Source organism: Sinohyriopsis cumingii, chromosome 2 (genome assembly GCF_028554795.1).
Source record: "Sinohyriopsis cumingii isolate HCF-2022 chromosome 2, ASM2855479v2, whole genome shotgun sequence".
In the NCBI taxonomy this organism is placed as follows: Eukaryota; Metazoa; Mollusca; class Bivalvia; order Unionida; family Unionidae; genus Sinohyriopsis; species Sinohyriopsis cumingii.
In genome coordinates, this window is record NC_142962.1 from 41,154,910 (window position 1) to 41,171,053 (window position 16,144).

At 34.7% G+C, this 16,144-nt stretch overlaps 2 protein-coding genes across 4 annotated transcripts in view; one reads left to right on the forward strand and one right to left on the reverse strand.

Annotated features, from left to right (window-relative positions):
- Nucleotides 1-6,226, reverse strand: part of LOC149804707 (tubulinyl-Tyr carboxypeptidase 2-like) — an 80,338-nt gene extending 74,112 nt beyond the window's left edge. Inside the window, exon 1 of the mRNA XM_089943256.1 lies at nt 5,595-6,226. Coding sequence (XP_089799382.1) covers nt 5,595-5,903 — 309 coding nt within the window. The 5' untranslated portion in view covers nt 5,904-6,226. The remainder of the gene's footprint in view (nt 1-5,594) is intronic.
- Nucleotides 6,227-6,388: 162 nt separating this feature from the next.
- LOC149804708 (ergosterol biosynthetic protein 28 homolog) overlaps nt 6,389-16,144 on the forward strand; it is a 30,063-nt gene continuing 20,307 nt past the window's right edge. For all 3 annotated transcript variants that reach the window (XM_089943267.1, XM_089943275.1, XM_089943283.1), the window contains exon 1: nt 6,389-6,626. In XM_089943267.1, the coding sequence (XP_089799393.1) occupies nt 6,479-6,626 (148 nt within the window). In that variant the 5' untranslated portion in view covers nt 6,389-6,478. The remainder of the gene's footprint in view (nt 6,627-16,144) is intronic.

Genomic DNA, 16,144 nt, shown 5'->3' on the forward strand with positions numbered 1-16,144 from the left:
ACAGGCCACACTGATTACAACCATGCTTCTCAAGATCAGCAGTCACCGACAGACAGTAGAAATCAAATGGCATCCTCAGGAAGTCATGTGAAAGCTGCAGATGTAAAAGAGCCAGTTGTTGATAAAGAGATCCAAATGTTCCACTGTTGCTGCCAACTGGTGCATAGGTAATCCCTTTATCTGTGCTGTAGTGTGGAATAGGTGGAGGTAAAAATTGTCCAAGAAATATCATTGTAGTTAGTGCGACACTGACCACAGCATGATTCACTGTTGCACTTCACAATCTGCAAGCAATACTGCAAATGTTGAATGTGCTGACTTGACCATTCATCTGATGGTGGACTGATGCCTAGTTTTCCTAAATCACATGATAAAAAGATGCTACCACATCAAATCCATCAACAACCGTTGAACTTCAGATTTCTGCCAGCATTTCACCAGCCCTCTGGAAATTGGCCCTTTCCAACTCTACATCACATGTCTTGCCATTGATGTCCAAATGAGATCCATAATGATTGTGAGGCAGGATCAGGATAGGTTCATGACAGAAGAGCCATGCTTGATGGTGTTGTAGGCAGCATGCCCTGATGCATGGCACACAACAAAAATCGCATCCAGGTTGTTGTAATAGAAGGCTTGATAGGATGCAGTTAGTGTTTTTGGAAATTGAGGTTTTTCATCTGGACCACCATCTGCTGTTATGACTACAATCAGTTCGCTGATTCATTAATACACATAACAGGTTGAAAAGCAGGGAGTTGTTTGAGTTCTTCAAAATCAGCAGTGTGTGTCATGCTTCCCACTGCAAATGAAGATAGCAGTTGGCCCTGAATACGATACAGCCCCTGGGTTTATAACACATGCAGCATAGATTGATGGGACGAGTTTGTGGTGTTCAGCAATAACCCAGTCATGATCTGGCAGCTGCACACGATACCCTGTGTATCAGAATGGGCACCTGCTTATTTGCTGTCAGTAATCCAAGTGGGACACGTGCCTTATTGTGTTGGCTCAAGAAGAAAACACAGTGTTCTCCCATAGCGACAGCCAGCTCTTTCATGTAGCTGATTGTAGCTGCTGCAAAATGAGCATCCACCTGATTGAGGCAATCACATGGATGCTCATTTTGCAGCAGCTACAATCTGCTACTTGAAAGAGCTGGCTGTTTGCTGCCTTAAGCAGCTTGACAGGCACTGTAGTCATGTGACGCTTACCTTCAGTCATCGCCGAATTATGTGGATGAATACATAGATATGCTCCTGCTCAACTGATGCTGAAGCCATCTTGGATGAGGGCTTCATCCAAAGTTTTGCAGCTACTAAGCTTCTCAGATCATTGCCATGGATCAGCAGCTGCTCCACATAATACAATGTCCACAACTGTCTTTAGCAACTGTGGTTGGTCATCTTTTAAGCGGGGCCTTCCTACCTTCCTACTTTCTACCGACAAAACTTTTTGAGTCGCTGGCAAATGACTGTATGTTCTTTCATAACTTCAGTCAGCATTTTCTTGAAGTAAAGCCTGGAGTTCTATTTGCAATACTTTTCCAGCTGCCAGACATTTTAACTTTTTCTCCAGCTGCACCTTTTTGCTACCAAGTTCATCAGACTTTGTTTTCATATCAGCTGTCCACAGTTCAGTGTTTTTTACCTGTAGAAGACTAGCCATTTGTGCGTTGACAGATTCTAACTCTTTGCTTGCTGCGTCTTGTGCTGGTGTAGAGTGTTTTTTTCTTTCTTCACCAGATATGCTACTGCTGTCATTTGCATCTTGGTATCTATCTTCCTTGCTGTTACATCACCAGAAGATGCCTTTTCCACCTCTGACTGAAAGTCACTAATTATAATCACAACAGTTGATGGAAGTTCCAGAGATGACGTGGTTGGCGTCAAAGTAGTTGAATCTGATATTTGGCTGAGATTGGCCTTAGGCATAACAGCGTGGGCCAACATGTTCATCAGACGACTTTTTCTTTCTGCTGCTCTCGCATGCCAAACTTGAATTAAGTTTTTGACTTCATTTTGTGTACAATTGTCCCACTGCTCCTGTGCACGTTTATGTGCCAGATCTGCCCTCAGATCAGGGTGTGCAGCAATTGTCCCACTGCTCCTGTGCACGTTTATGTGCCAGATCTGCCCTCAGATCAGGGTGTGCAGCAATGAAAGCATCCTTAAAGTTGCTATGCAGTTTATAACATGCATCCATTATTAGCATCATAAAGGTAGTATACAGAATATTCTTAAATAATATGTAGTATTAGCTGGAAAAATATATATATTAAAGACTATTAAACGGTACGTTGCCTATGTCACTGATTAACACATGTGTGTGGAAGGCAGCTGGAGTCAATGCTTTCAGATGTACTGTGCATAGCAGCAGTGTAGAGGTAGCTACTGCAGCCAGCTGCCTGCTTCAAAGGAAACTGGCATTAGCTATGCATTTGCATGGTCAGCCAGGGTCTTCATCATAGGCCAGGGACTGTATTATCTAAATTGAGAGCATTATACAGGCCATGGTGCATCTTACTTGGTTATTTGTATACTTGCTCAGGTACACAGAGCCGATATGTGGGCCATGTAATCAACATCTGGCACTGGGAGCCAAACCAATGTATTAATGCCAACCCATTCATATATATTCTGTGGCACTAATCATACAAATTGAAAGTAACAAATAATTTATACTTATGGATCACCCATAAAGGACATCCACAAAATATACTGGAATACATGCAGTAGGCCTAAAGCAGATGTTCAACACAGAATATCATAACAAAAAATACTAGCTTGTGGACATCCGCAAGGTCCTTTCCACCCCCTCCCCTTTGTCTGCAGTTGTCCATATTTGAACAAACCCTTCTCCCCCCATTTTTTGTGGACATCCTTTATGGATACCTTAGGTGTTTCCTATTTGATTTTTGTTGCTTTTAGCTCACTAACGTTTCTTCAGAGTCTGTTTGTTTCAGTAATTTTTAATTCACAAGCAGTTTCATTTCTTTGAGATCAGATTCCCATCAGATGATTTCAGACTCCATTGTGGTCATTTCATAGACATAGCGTAAGATCTAAACCCTGTCTAAATATGCTTTTGTACATGTTTATCAGTGACAACTTTTTATTTTTAATGACACCAACTTCTCAGAGAGGTCAATTGCATTGCTAGCAACTTAATTAATGTTAAAGCAATATTTACTTCACATCTGCAAACAGTTTTGTAGAAGCTGTTATATTACATATTTTGAGAGGCACATAAATATTCTCTTGTGATTCCTTGCTACAAATATTTATCTTTCATCTCTATCAATGTATGTATGTTGATGAATTTCTGCGGGTTTGTCTTTATCTATTAAAATGCATGGTGTACAGCTTAAAAAGAGCATTCTGCACTGTCTACTGTAGCTCAGCTAGTTACACTAGATTCAGTGGATGGCCACTATTAAATAAGTATATTTTTGCTGTAAGCTTTCTAATCTGTCCAATAGAAGCCATCATGACCACTAAGCTAGATACATAATGAACACAATGTGGCTGGATCAAATGTCTCTCATGGGATGGATTTTCCTAAATCTACAATGATTGTAATGTATAGTTGTTCAGGGTCACTCAATGACCATCAAATAACAGTTATCAATGAAGCATTATGACAACATTTACTAACATTGACATATTCACAGAGTATTCTTTGACACAATTTCTTGGTCAATCATTAGTTTATATGATGGTGAAACCTGAACAATGTGGAGCACTGGTAAATAGACAACAACAGACTGATCTTGATCTATACTCTATAATGATGCCATAATATATGTATGTATGTATGTATGTATGTATGTATGTATGTATGTATGTATGTATGTATGTATGTATGTATGTGTGTGTGTGTATGTGTGTGTGTGTGTGTGTGTGTGTGTGTGTGTGTGTGTATGTATGTATGTGTGTGTATGTATATATATATATATATATATATATATATATATATATATATATATATATATATATATATATATATATGCACACACACACACACACACACTTACTATAAACCAATTTGATTTATATGCTTTCATCATAACATTCAATGTTTACTATTGTGTTCATTTTTATGCCATCAATGGCACCATCTGCTATAACTCACTCATGGCTCACATACAAGTTATAAGTATTAGATAATTATTATTTGAAATTTATAGGTATAATTTGCCCAAGAAATTCCTTGATTTAGAAGTAGCCTATGGAAAATTACTTTCAAATTAATCCAATTTTGTATTCATGCAATAATCTAAGGAATGCATTTAAAGTGGTATAAATTGAGCATCATGTATATAAAAAGCTGTCCAGCTTTTAAGAAAAATTGCTTTTCACATACAGTTATTTAAAAAATTATTATCATGCAACACTGTATATTTCATTGGCACTGGGAATATTTCCTATCCATAGCACTAAGAATATTGCTATGTATATTTGATTTAATTGTTTGTCTGTTAGTTTAAAACTTTTTATTTCATTACATGTTATTGTAATGTAACATTGTTTGCTGGACTTGACCTTGTCCAAAACTGAGTTCATTTCTGCTTGACCTGATTGACTTGGTTTTCTTTTTTGTTTCATTTATATAAACAACTAAAAATAGCTTCATGATACTCTATGTGTATGAGCTTATTCACCAAATTTTTATTCAGTTAAACAGGAAGTGGTAAATATGTTGATCAGGGTCAGGGTTTTGGAGATTCCCATGTGAATTTTATAGGTTATTGTGTTGTAAGTAAACAAGGCTCATTAAGATCATTCTAGAAGATTATTTTCCATTAGGTAATGATTGTTTTTAGATAATGCTAATGTGACCTGATGTCAAGTAGAGAACTATATTACTTTGTGACTGTAAGGATTTTCCCAGTTGTGCTTTAACATCTAGCACTTTAGTTTGTATTATGTTGTGACCAGTTTGGACTGAATTCTATTTTTCTTCAAAATATTGAATTCAAGTGATTATTTTTTCTGGAAATACAAAAGTGCTCTGACAAAATTCTTGGAGAAAGACATTCATTAAATTTATACTGAATTCAAACCTGGAATAATATGTATGTGATTCAATAAGAAAATGTTGACATATCAGCACTCTGCTGACTATAACAGACATGTCATTGCCTTCAATTTTGGATTTCATCGGGACTTGAACTCAGTTTCATTCAGGACTTTTTATTGCTAGGACTTGTGTCTTTAGTTCTTGGATAATATTTGGATTTCTTTTGCAATACAGTAAGTTTTTTTCTTTTCATTTTTCACTTTGTATTCTAGGGAAAGAAATTATTTGTTACATTTTACAAAGCCTGTTGTCTTCACTCTTTTCTATTATTTATTTAAAGAGCATAGAGCAAAGACTCATAACAATATACATGTGTCACAGTGAAACAATTTTATTTAAGATGATACTTTATGTCACACAGCTTAAACACTGATGTCATGAGACATCTGTCAGCTGCACTCATATTCATCAGCTTTCATGTAAATTGCTGTTATCTTTAATACTAAACCTTACTTTATTTAACTGGAGTATATTATACTCCCATTAAATAAAAACTGTGGAATATAACTTACATTTGGTAAATTGGTATTTCCCATAATCTTCTTAACCATGGTGTAACTCTCTGGGTGAATCTTTGCAACATGATCCCACATTCTATTCCAGGTTCTCTCATCAATGGGAAATCCACTTTTGTTCACCCAAAAGAGCACTCCATTTTCTTCATGGGCATCATCTCGATCTGCGGGTGTCATTTTCGTGGCTTGTCTCTTCGTTGCCTTTATCTGACCTTTTATATCTTCCGCTGGGTCTGGCTCAGATACACGTATCAAAGCACCAAAGGGTGGCAGATCTGAGTCTGATGACTGCTTGCAATTACACATGATATGCCTTTCACTTCACTTTTGGTTATCCCCCAACAATTATAGTTCAACATAATGCGAAACGTGGGAGAGTATGGATCATGAACAAAAGCAGCCTAATGGATAATGGATGCAATAATATTGACATTCAATTATATTAAAATTTAAATCACCCCCAAGTCCTAAAGAGTTTGCGATTTCGATGTTTATTCTGAGCAAAGTTTCTATCTTATATTGGTATTATCTCTGCGAAATTCATACATTGCTGCAACACCGAATGACGAAACAAATATTCATGAAATAATTGTTCACAACGATGGGTGTAATTTTCCTGGTTGTTTACATGGTTGTCACCGTCAGAGAGAAGTTTCCTGTTTACAACAATTAATGTTTTCTTCTTCAATTAAAGTAAATACTGATTATACGAAAAGAGCATAATAAATTAACACAGTCAACGATTTTCGAAATAGTTTTTATTTAATATTCACTTACCTCTTTTTACGACATAAGTACCGTTACCGTTCCTTGACAAGAGGAGGTTACTCTACCACAACAGTAGCAGACACTCCGATAACAGTAAACTGAACAATATTCCTATGGATCCTCGCCTCAGTTCTTTCTATATATCAGCTTTAAGAATATGGCTTAGCGTATCCACGCTTATGACCATCGGAAGCACGATACATTCTTTCATAGATCCAAACTTTCTCGGAAAAAAACTTTACACAAAATCACCTAGCACAGGTTATTACATAGATAAACTCCACCGCTGTATTATCAAGGGTGCTGTATTATCGCAGCAAACAGGATTTCCCGAATAATTTTGAATACGCGCCGTCTATCGGTTGTTTACAGATGTTAATCTGTAACCAGGAATGATACAAATCTGTCAGAGCACAATTACCTCCAAAATGTCAACATTGTTGGCAATTCTATATCGAAAAACAATGAACATAACTTCTGTTATAAAGTGCATGCAATTCTAATGATCATTATGTAGAAAACTCTCGTCAGACTTACTATATCCGCATTGGTCTTGATAACAAAATATACTCGGTGTATCCTCTAATGTTTGATGATTATTTTTCCTTGTAAGGTCATGCTTGAAATTTCATAGTCCTACAATGTAAGACATAGCACATGTTGTTTTTGTTTTAGTGCTGTCTTACTATCCAGATAACACCTTTTATAGCATGTTCTGATGTCAACGACATCGGAATGAGTAGTCCAAGTTCCAGGAACATCTCACACACTTGGCAGCCTATATCAACACTCTTCCACTAATTTATGTGTAATTAATACACTTACTGTGCTCTCTTTATACTGGAGGAATGAAATTATGATACTTGCAAATGGACGCATTTTCATGTTACATTGACATACAATTGAATTTGTTGCAATGAGATGGTTGTTCGAAGTATGCTGAAGTAAGTTCAAGTAGGTTCATGTTGGGGATATGTTTCTTGAATGAAAAGAACCATTGCTTACAGTTCGAATAGGAATAATATATTTTTATTCATTTTGTTAAAGAATAATATTTCAACTTAACCTGATTTTGGCATTCCCGACTTTCATAGCTTTTCAGCCAATTGAAATGTAGGCCAATGAAACTTGAAAACAGGTTAATTTCTTGTGAGAATTTGAATTTATTAGAGAAAAGACATCAGAGTAAGTAAAGTCTGACTAAAACATTACGACTTTACTTTGTAGAAAAGCATTGTGATTTTAGTTGTCAGTTGTGTGAAATATTCCTGAAAATTTGACTTTCGTAATTATGTTCATCGACATCAAAACAAGCTACACAGCGCCGTTAGGCTATAACACCTTGATGCCCACAACATAAATATCAGCGTTGAAGTCTTACATGTAGGACTAGGAATTTCAATCTGTGGTAGCAAATATGGGGTCTCCCTAAACAGTAATGGAGAGTAATGGTGGTAATGGGCTGTAATGGACAGTAATGGGGACAAAAATACAATATTGCAGAAGAAAATGTACATTAAATATTACAATTTTTCTTGTACGGACTTAAATACATAAATCATAAATAACAAATGTGGTTGTTATATTGTTTTATTAGTGTTCATAATAGGCTTTAATTAAAATAATGCCAAAAATGGAACAACTCTCTCTCTCTCTCTGGTAATGTGATTTTACTAATTGTCGACCTTAAATTTTCTAACTAATGCTTCACGTTTAGTTTCTGTTTCTTGACACCACATGTCAATAGAAACTCTGTGGTGCATATAATTGGATGCCAGCTTGAAATTGCCTCTTCCAATCAATGACCTTTCAGCGTCTTTATTCTGAGAACTGACAATCGACATTCTATCAGATCGGATATATTTTTTTGCTTCCATTTGGTTCCAATCTTCATGATATTATTGGCAGACTCTGAATTATTATTTGTCCAGTGGGCATCCACATTTTGTACCATCGCAGGAAAGTTAACATGATCTCTCAGTATTGGTAGCATTTGTTTTTTGAAGTATGGCTGGAAACCCAATGCTTTTTCTTTAATGATGCTGACCCTATTTTTTTTAAATAATCCTTGACATTTTTCTTCAAGTTAAGTGAACAAACAATCTGTGTCGCTCCAGGGAATGATTGCTTTAAACTTATGTATGTCACAGTTTCATCATCTGAGCCAACATCATGTTTTTTACTTCTTCATCTGTGAAATGACTGGCAATTTGTGAGAAGAAAGCATTGTAAGTTTCAAGATCAGATTTACCATGTAGAAATGAAGAGCCGAAATAAATAGGAGACTCTCCGGTATCGGTTTGTAAAAGTGTTCAGTTTTTGAACACTGTTGATGTTAACTACATTTCTCCAAGACTAAATGTTTTGTCCACATCTAATACCAATCCCTCCATCGTACAACAGAATGGTTTAATATCCTGTATCTGTGCGTCAGTGTACATTATGATGGATGGACCAGAATCAACGTGTCGGACAACTCTAATGAAAAGGTGTTGAGAATACACTTTACTTTCTACATTTAGAATGTGGTTGGCAAGATTTCTGTTGTAAATGACGTTGGCCAGTTGTTGTTCTTGTCTTTTTTTGTCTGTGTTTAATATTTTGGACAACCTTGATATTTCTGGGAATGTCATAAACATATTCTCCTTGGTTTATTTTACGTCCATGTTTTTTGCAGAGTCCTGTTTTAACATACTTGCAGCCACAACTTTTACCTATTGTATAGTTTTTACGTAATCTTCGTGTACTTCTGGTTTTAATGTATTTCCATGAATTGTCCTCCCGGGAAATGCACCAACATGCTCCATAATCGAGATAGACTTAGTGTCATAGAGTGCGGCACATTTCCTATCCAAATTACACGTTGCTTGTAGTTTAGAGAGTTCTTGTGCTTGCTATATGCTCGATGCACAACTAACATGTCAGAAGCATCTGGTTGTGGTTCAAGTTGACAGTAGACACGCACACCATTTAATTGTTTTTCAGTGCAGTATTGTCCATATCTCTTTATAATGCTGACCAGTTTGTCATTTAGTGTAACAAAGTAATTTGTGGGAGAAGTACATTTCACCCACGTGTCACAGTCATCCCAAAACTCTCTCCTTTTGCCAGTTTTTGTTCTCTCCTCATTGAGTTTATTGTGAACTATAAAGAACACATTTTCCTTTATGCCAGTCGGTACACGTGGTAGTACACTGTCATTTTCATTTAGGTTTAAAATTCTTAATGATTCTGTTATGTCCATAAACTTCTCATTCTTCAAAATCCCACTGTGAGGCCCAGCAACAGTAACCTTACCAGAATTCTCAACTATTGACGCTGATTCATTGCTTGTTACTGAAACATTGTCCCAACTGATGTTGTTTGTCTTTATTGATTCCAGTGCAAGGTCATTGGCGTCATCTTTGTCAACTAGGCTGGTATATCTGTTCGAACAATTGACGTATTCGGAAATATTATTCTTGAATGACCACAAGGAGCAACGACGACGTTTCCATGTCTGCCAGTCATCATCATCCGATTGATGCTTAGGTGTGGACATTTCCATGCTAAAGTCACGTTCAGGTGTGTATTTACTGGGATAGTCATTGATGGCTACGATACTAGTTGACACTGTGAATTTACTTTGAGGGCCAGTGACGGTTGGGTTACAGACTGGAGGTTCATTGATGGTCGGCTTAATGATTGGTGGTTCTCTGACAGTTAGTGGTTCACTGACGGTTTCAGTATTGATGGTCACGTTCTTGATTGGTGGTTCACTGATGGTTGGAGGTTCACTGGCATTCTTGGAACTGATGGTCGGGTTACTGATTGATGGTTCACTGATGGTCTGGTTATTGATGGGCGTGTCCTTGACATTATTTTCAACCAATGCCACGAAATTGTTAGGGGTCCATGTTTTTCTTATTTAAGCAAAAGAACATTAGCTGGTTTGGTTACATAGCTCCACATCACTGAATTCATCAGTCTTTCTGCTGCATGGTCCTAAATGCCAAGTCCTTTGTCCTGTTTACAGCTGGAGAAACACTGTAATGGATGCTTCATAACCATGGCAAGGGCAATCATAGTCCATGCTGAGGAAAAGTTCCCAATCTGAGCACAGTTTAATGTGACATTGGAATAATCTGGCGACAATAACTGAATACTTGATATATTTGGATGCCCTAAAATCGCTGACTCTTCAAGCACCATTATTAAAGTTGTCTTATGGCGCAGTTCAATGGACTTGGATCCATTACAACACAAAAGGATTGAGACAGCATTTAAAAGACAGTATCCGTCCTCAGTTGTTCCTAATGGTATTCCTTTCTCAGCACGGTACCAGAACAAGATGTCAGCAGCAATTGCATCTACTGGTAGACTGGGGTGTTCAGCATACTCACAAGAATAGTACCTTTCATGTCAATAAAGCCTCCCGCTCATTTGAAGCTTTGAGTTTTTCAAGTCCAATCTTAGCAGCCTGTTGTAATGAGAAAAATAAAAATATAACATTATAAACATTTATAATTTTGTAGAATATCAGCTTCAAACGTTGGTTTTCTAAAACAAATTTCTTGAGAGATATTTATTTAAAGATCAAAATGAAATTTAATAAATGTGCCATTAAAAATGTCAACCAGATATCTAATATAATTGTAATTTTATCATTTTTAAACAGTAGATATATTGATTAAAATGAAACAATCCAACATGTTCTCTGCAATAATAAATGCAAGACATAAAGTAAGTAAACACATAGACTAAATCAAATTTCAGTAAGTCTCACTAATTTTAGTTTCCCAAAATTACAGATCATTACAATACAAAATATATTTGGTCTCCTGAAAAGTTGCAAGAAATTGAAATTGAGGTTATATAATTACAACTATAAAAATAGGACCATTATAAAGTTTTGGGAGAAACTTATTGAATAGCCTTGAAAAGAATTAATTAAATCCTTATAAAATAATGCATTACTTTTTGAAGTTGTGTTTGCCTCCTAGCGAATGAGACTGATGACAGATGTATCCCTCATCAATGGAAGACCAGGTCTTAAAGTCTTTGCTTGTTATCACTTCACATGTAGAGTGGAACCAAGAATCACATACCTGAATCAAAATGTAGATACAAACTGCCGACAGTCACATATTGAAATGGGTAAACTAGTAACATTTATATGTATGTAAAATAATAAACATAATAATAACAACTTTATTTTATTATGCTAATACAATTAGTTCTAGGAAGCTACTGGGATATCTAATTTAGGTATATCAGATTATTTTAGATTTGACATAAACAGAAAAAAGTACTTTGTGATATGGGCTCTTAAAAAGAATTGAATATATTGACAACAATTTACATAATCTAGATATAGAGAAGAATAAATGAGAAGATAGATAAACTTTTTTGTAATATTTCCACCGGATAATTTTGGGAGTTTAAATATAATACTCTATGAGAAAGATAAAATATGATTTATTTAATGGCCTGATTAAAAACAACAATTCAACAATAGTTCTAGTGAGCTTATTACCAACATCATGTAAAAAAACACTTGAGTCATTACAACATAGATGATTTGCAAAAAACACAGAAGCAGAATAATACAGTAATAAAGTAAAATACCTTATATGCTTATCATGTATCATCTGTTGAAAAAGTTGCTGAGATGTATAAATACCATCAGAAGAGAGAGATAGAACATGTATTCAAGGTAATGGAATTCATCATCCAGAATGTTATTATGACATTCAGTACATTTTCTTCCTTTATATTGATTTTACTACATTACATTGACCATTTTCAAGATACATACCGGTATACAATCGGCAACAAATAAGATCGAATTGGTCAAATTTTCTTATCAAAGACTCAATTATCTGATGGATAGATAGAATGCTAATTTAAAGACTAAAAATCATCGTTTTTTAATCAGTGACATACAGTAATCAATCCGATAATAAAGCTTATGATAAAATGGAATTAATATTGAAAAACATCTACTTTACCAAGTTTAACTGAATTTAAAAAATGTACTTTTATTAATAGACAATTTTCAGGATGCAATGAATAATATGAAGGTTTTAGCAATACATGAAAGAATATTTCTTAGAAAGATCAAATTGATGTATAAAGTATACAGAAAAGACATTCCTGTGTATCTAAGCAATATCTTTCACCAAAGAGATGCTGATGGTACTCCAAATTTAAGGTCCATAAGAAGAAAAAATTACATACCAAGGCCAAAGAAGGAATTGTTTAAAATAAGTTTTCAATATACTGGTCCACTGGTATGGAACAACATTCCCAGTGACATAAGGCAGGCTCCTAGCATTTCATCTTTTCACAATCAATGTCTTAAATGGATGAAATCTTTAGAAAATTGAACAGTTCTAGTACAATAAATACCGCCTGCTTTTCTGTAATTTTGCAGCATTTTCACAGTTGAATTTTTGAATCAAGGATGATATTTTATAATTTATATATGTTTATGTGTTCATAGATGCCTCAGCATATGTTCCAGGCTTCTTACTTTGATTTTTAAAATCACTTAATTATTTACTGTCAAGCCAGACTCTTCACATCATGTTGTATATACTGTATATATTGTACATAACAGATAGAAGTCATCAAGGTAGATTAGTTCTGTAACTAACTGAGTTACCTTCTCTAAATAAAGTCTTTATTATTATTATTATTAATATTAATTATTTTTTACATGTGATTTTGGTAACTTCACACAGACAGGACATATATATGTTTGGGAACATGTTTTTTATTATTCTAATTGCTTTTTTCATCTTTCCTTTTCACATTTGAAAGCATATTATTGAAGCACTGTGTTTATTATAAATGGCAACAACTGATACATTTTATTGGCAATTATGTATTTTATGTAGATACTGTTTAATGTTAAACACAGATAACAGGAGGTTTGCATATTTAAACAAATGATTATACTGACAGCTCAAAGAATTTGCAGGGAGAATATAATAATAATGATATAAATTAAAGATTGTTAAATAGAAACTTGCCAATATTTAAGCAATCCAAAGATGACATACCTCATAAAAGACAGCCTGACTCAAAAGCTTTCTTACAGTCACTGCAAGGAAACTGTTTCTTGCTCTTTCCTTTTACCATTCTGATATCACAAACATCCACAAAATTGAGAATTTTAACACATTGAATAGAAATTATTTTTTGGTTTGACTACAACCTTCTTATATATATAAGGAATATATGTCTGTCAATTTTACTCTTCTCGAGACCAATTATTTACATTAAAAATCACTGTTTAAACATTAGCAAAAGTTGGTAACAAGCACTATTGTTCATATATCATTTCAAGTCTGTAACATAATATTGTTGATACCTCTATTCAGTTCTATTAACGTTCATTGACCATTACATCTCACAGTGTGTCGTTAAACAATAATTATGTTAGGCCATACATGACACTGCCTGCTAAACATACTAGATTCTATGTGCAGCTAAAGTGGACATCAAAGACATTAAAGACACGTGCAACAGGTGTGAATGTGGCATTTAATGAAAGCACACTATACTAGTTTTAGGTGTTTATGCAATTGAAATGTTTCAGCCATTAGTCCTACAATAGAAATCAGTCCACTTTTTAATATATAAAATTTTGAAAAAACAAACACTTCAGTGGAGTTTCTTAAATGAAGGAAGAAATAAAATGATAAATATATTAAGTTCCATAGCTATGCAACTCTATGTTATTATTTTATAACATAGATTAGTACATACCATTCACAAGTGCCAAGATATATATTTTGTTTTGTTATACATATTTTATTCCCCCAGAAGATCACGTGTTATACAGAGCAAAAGGATTGGACATACGTTTTTCAACATACAAGTTTTACTCCATTATAAACATAATTAATGAACACATGTGCTTGAGTCTCTAAAAAAGTTAAGACAGTTGACATACATACATAGAATTAAATGAGAGGGATGAAAGGATAATAAAATCAGAGGGATAGTGATTCATGTGGTCTGGAATGTAAAATTTTAAATAACAATCGCAATGGAACAAAAATAGTAATAAATTTCTGCATATAAATCTTATAAAACTAGTTCCATTAATTTACTCCATTCCTGTAATTTCTCTTAAATTATAGTATTTTTGTCTCCATTACTGTCTATTACAGCCCATTACTGTCCATTACGATACATTACTGTGTTTAGGGAGACTGCCAATATGGACCAAAATGGACACAACATTGCTTATGATCCAAATTAACCTTCACAAATAGGAAAGCGATAATAGTTTATCTTTTTTACAGATGTAAATCTGTAGCCAGGAAGGATGCAAATCTGTCAGAGCTCAATTACCTCCAAAATGTCAACATTTTTGTAATTCTATATATATAAAAAGAAAAATGAACATAACTTTTTTTGTAAAGTGCATGCAATACCAATGATCATCATATACATAACTCTCACCAAACTTACTATATCCACATTGGCCTTGATTATGAAATATACTCTTTGTATCCTCTGATGTTTGATTATGTTTCCTTAGAAGGTCATGCATGGAATTTCATTCCATGGTAGCCAGTATGGACCAAAATGGATACAACATTGCTTATGATCTGAGGAAAGCAATAATAGTTTACCTTTCTTAAGCTTTTAAGTCTAATATTTTAGTAATAATAATGATCATAATAATAGATACATATTTCTTGGCCCTCATTGTACATAATATTTGTGTATTCAATTTAATCACTGGATCCTTCATTTTTGTGGAAACATTCAGCTAGTGCAAGCAAGGACATTCCATGTAATCAGTAATTTGAAGGGGCCCCGAGTGGCCGAGTGGTCTAAAGCGCTCTTCGTTACGGATCACTGCCATCTCACCTCTGTCTACGGCGGTTCGAGTCTAAGATTCAGCCAATGTGGGCATGTGAGAAAGCTTGCCAGTAGCTTCTCGTGGGTCGGTGGTTCTTTCCGGGGTTTTCCCGGTTCTTCCTCCACCATTAATACTGGCCGCCATGTATAGCCTATCGTGCTGAAAAATGGCGTTAACCCCACAACAACAACAACAGTAATTTGAAATTTAGGTTGATTATAATATGTTACCACACTTAAGTTACACAAATACCATGATAATATAGAGTTGTTCACCCATGGTACAGTAATCTGGGTCAGCTGACACAAGTGGTTTTATTTATGCAATTATATTGACAGTGATATTTTTTAATATAAATAGAGAGGGGAAGGCAGAGAAACTTCACAGTTTGTGACAATGAACACAGGTTGATAAACAAATTTTGACAACCATATATTGTGATAACATGCTCTTTTCTTGACCAAGTTTAGTACCTGGCACACCATTGCAAAAGTCCATAGCAATCAATAATTTTCATCTGGAAGTTTCTTTGTGACAGTTAATGTACAGAGCATTAAATAATCAGGATTGAATAAACTTTGGTGAAACAAAAATAGTATTATATTTTAAAACAATTTATATTTAATTTAAGATGAGCAATACATGACTTGTATGACTTTTACTATAATCACTTTCTTGGGGGCTTGCATATTTAGTAAAAATTATATTGTATTCCATTAATGTACACTAGTTGATTGATCCCCAAGACTGGAGGGAGCCTATTGATTGGAAGTGATTAGTGCATAGTCTGTATGAATACATTTTCACATATACCATAACACTTAGTCTGATGTTTTATTTTTTGCATCAGTGGTGCTGGATGAATATTCTTGTGACACCATTCTTGAAGAAAATTTAAATTAAGACCTAAATAAAT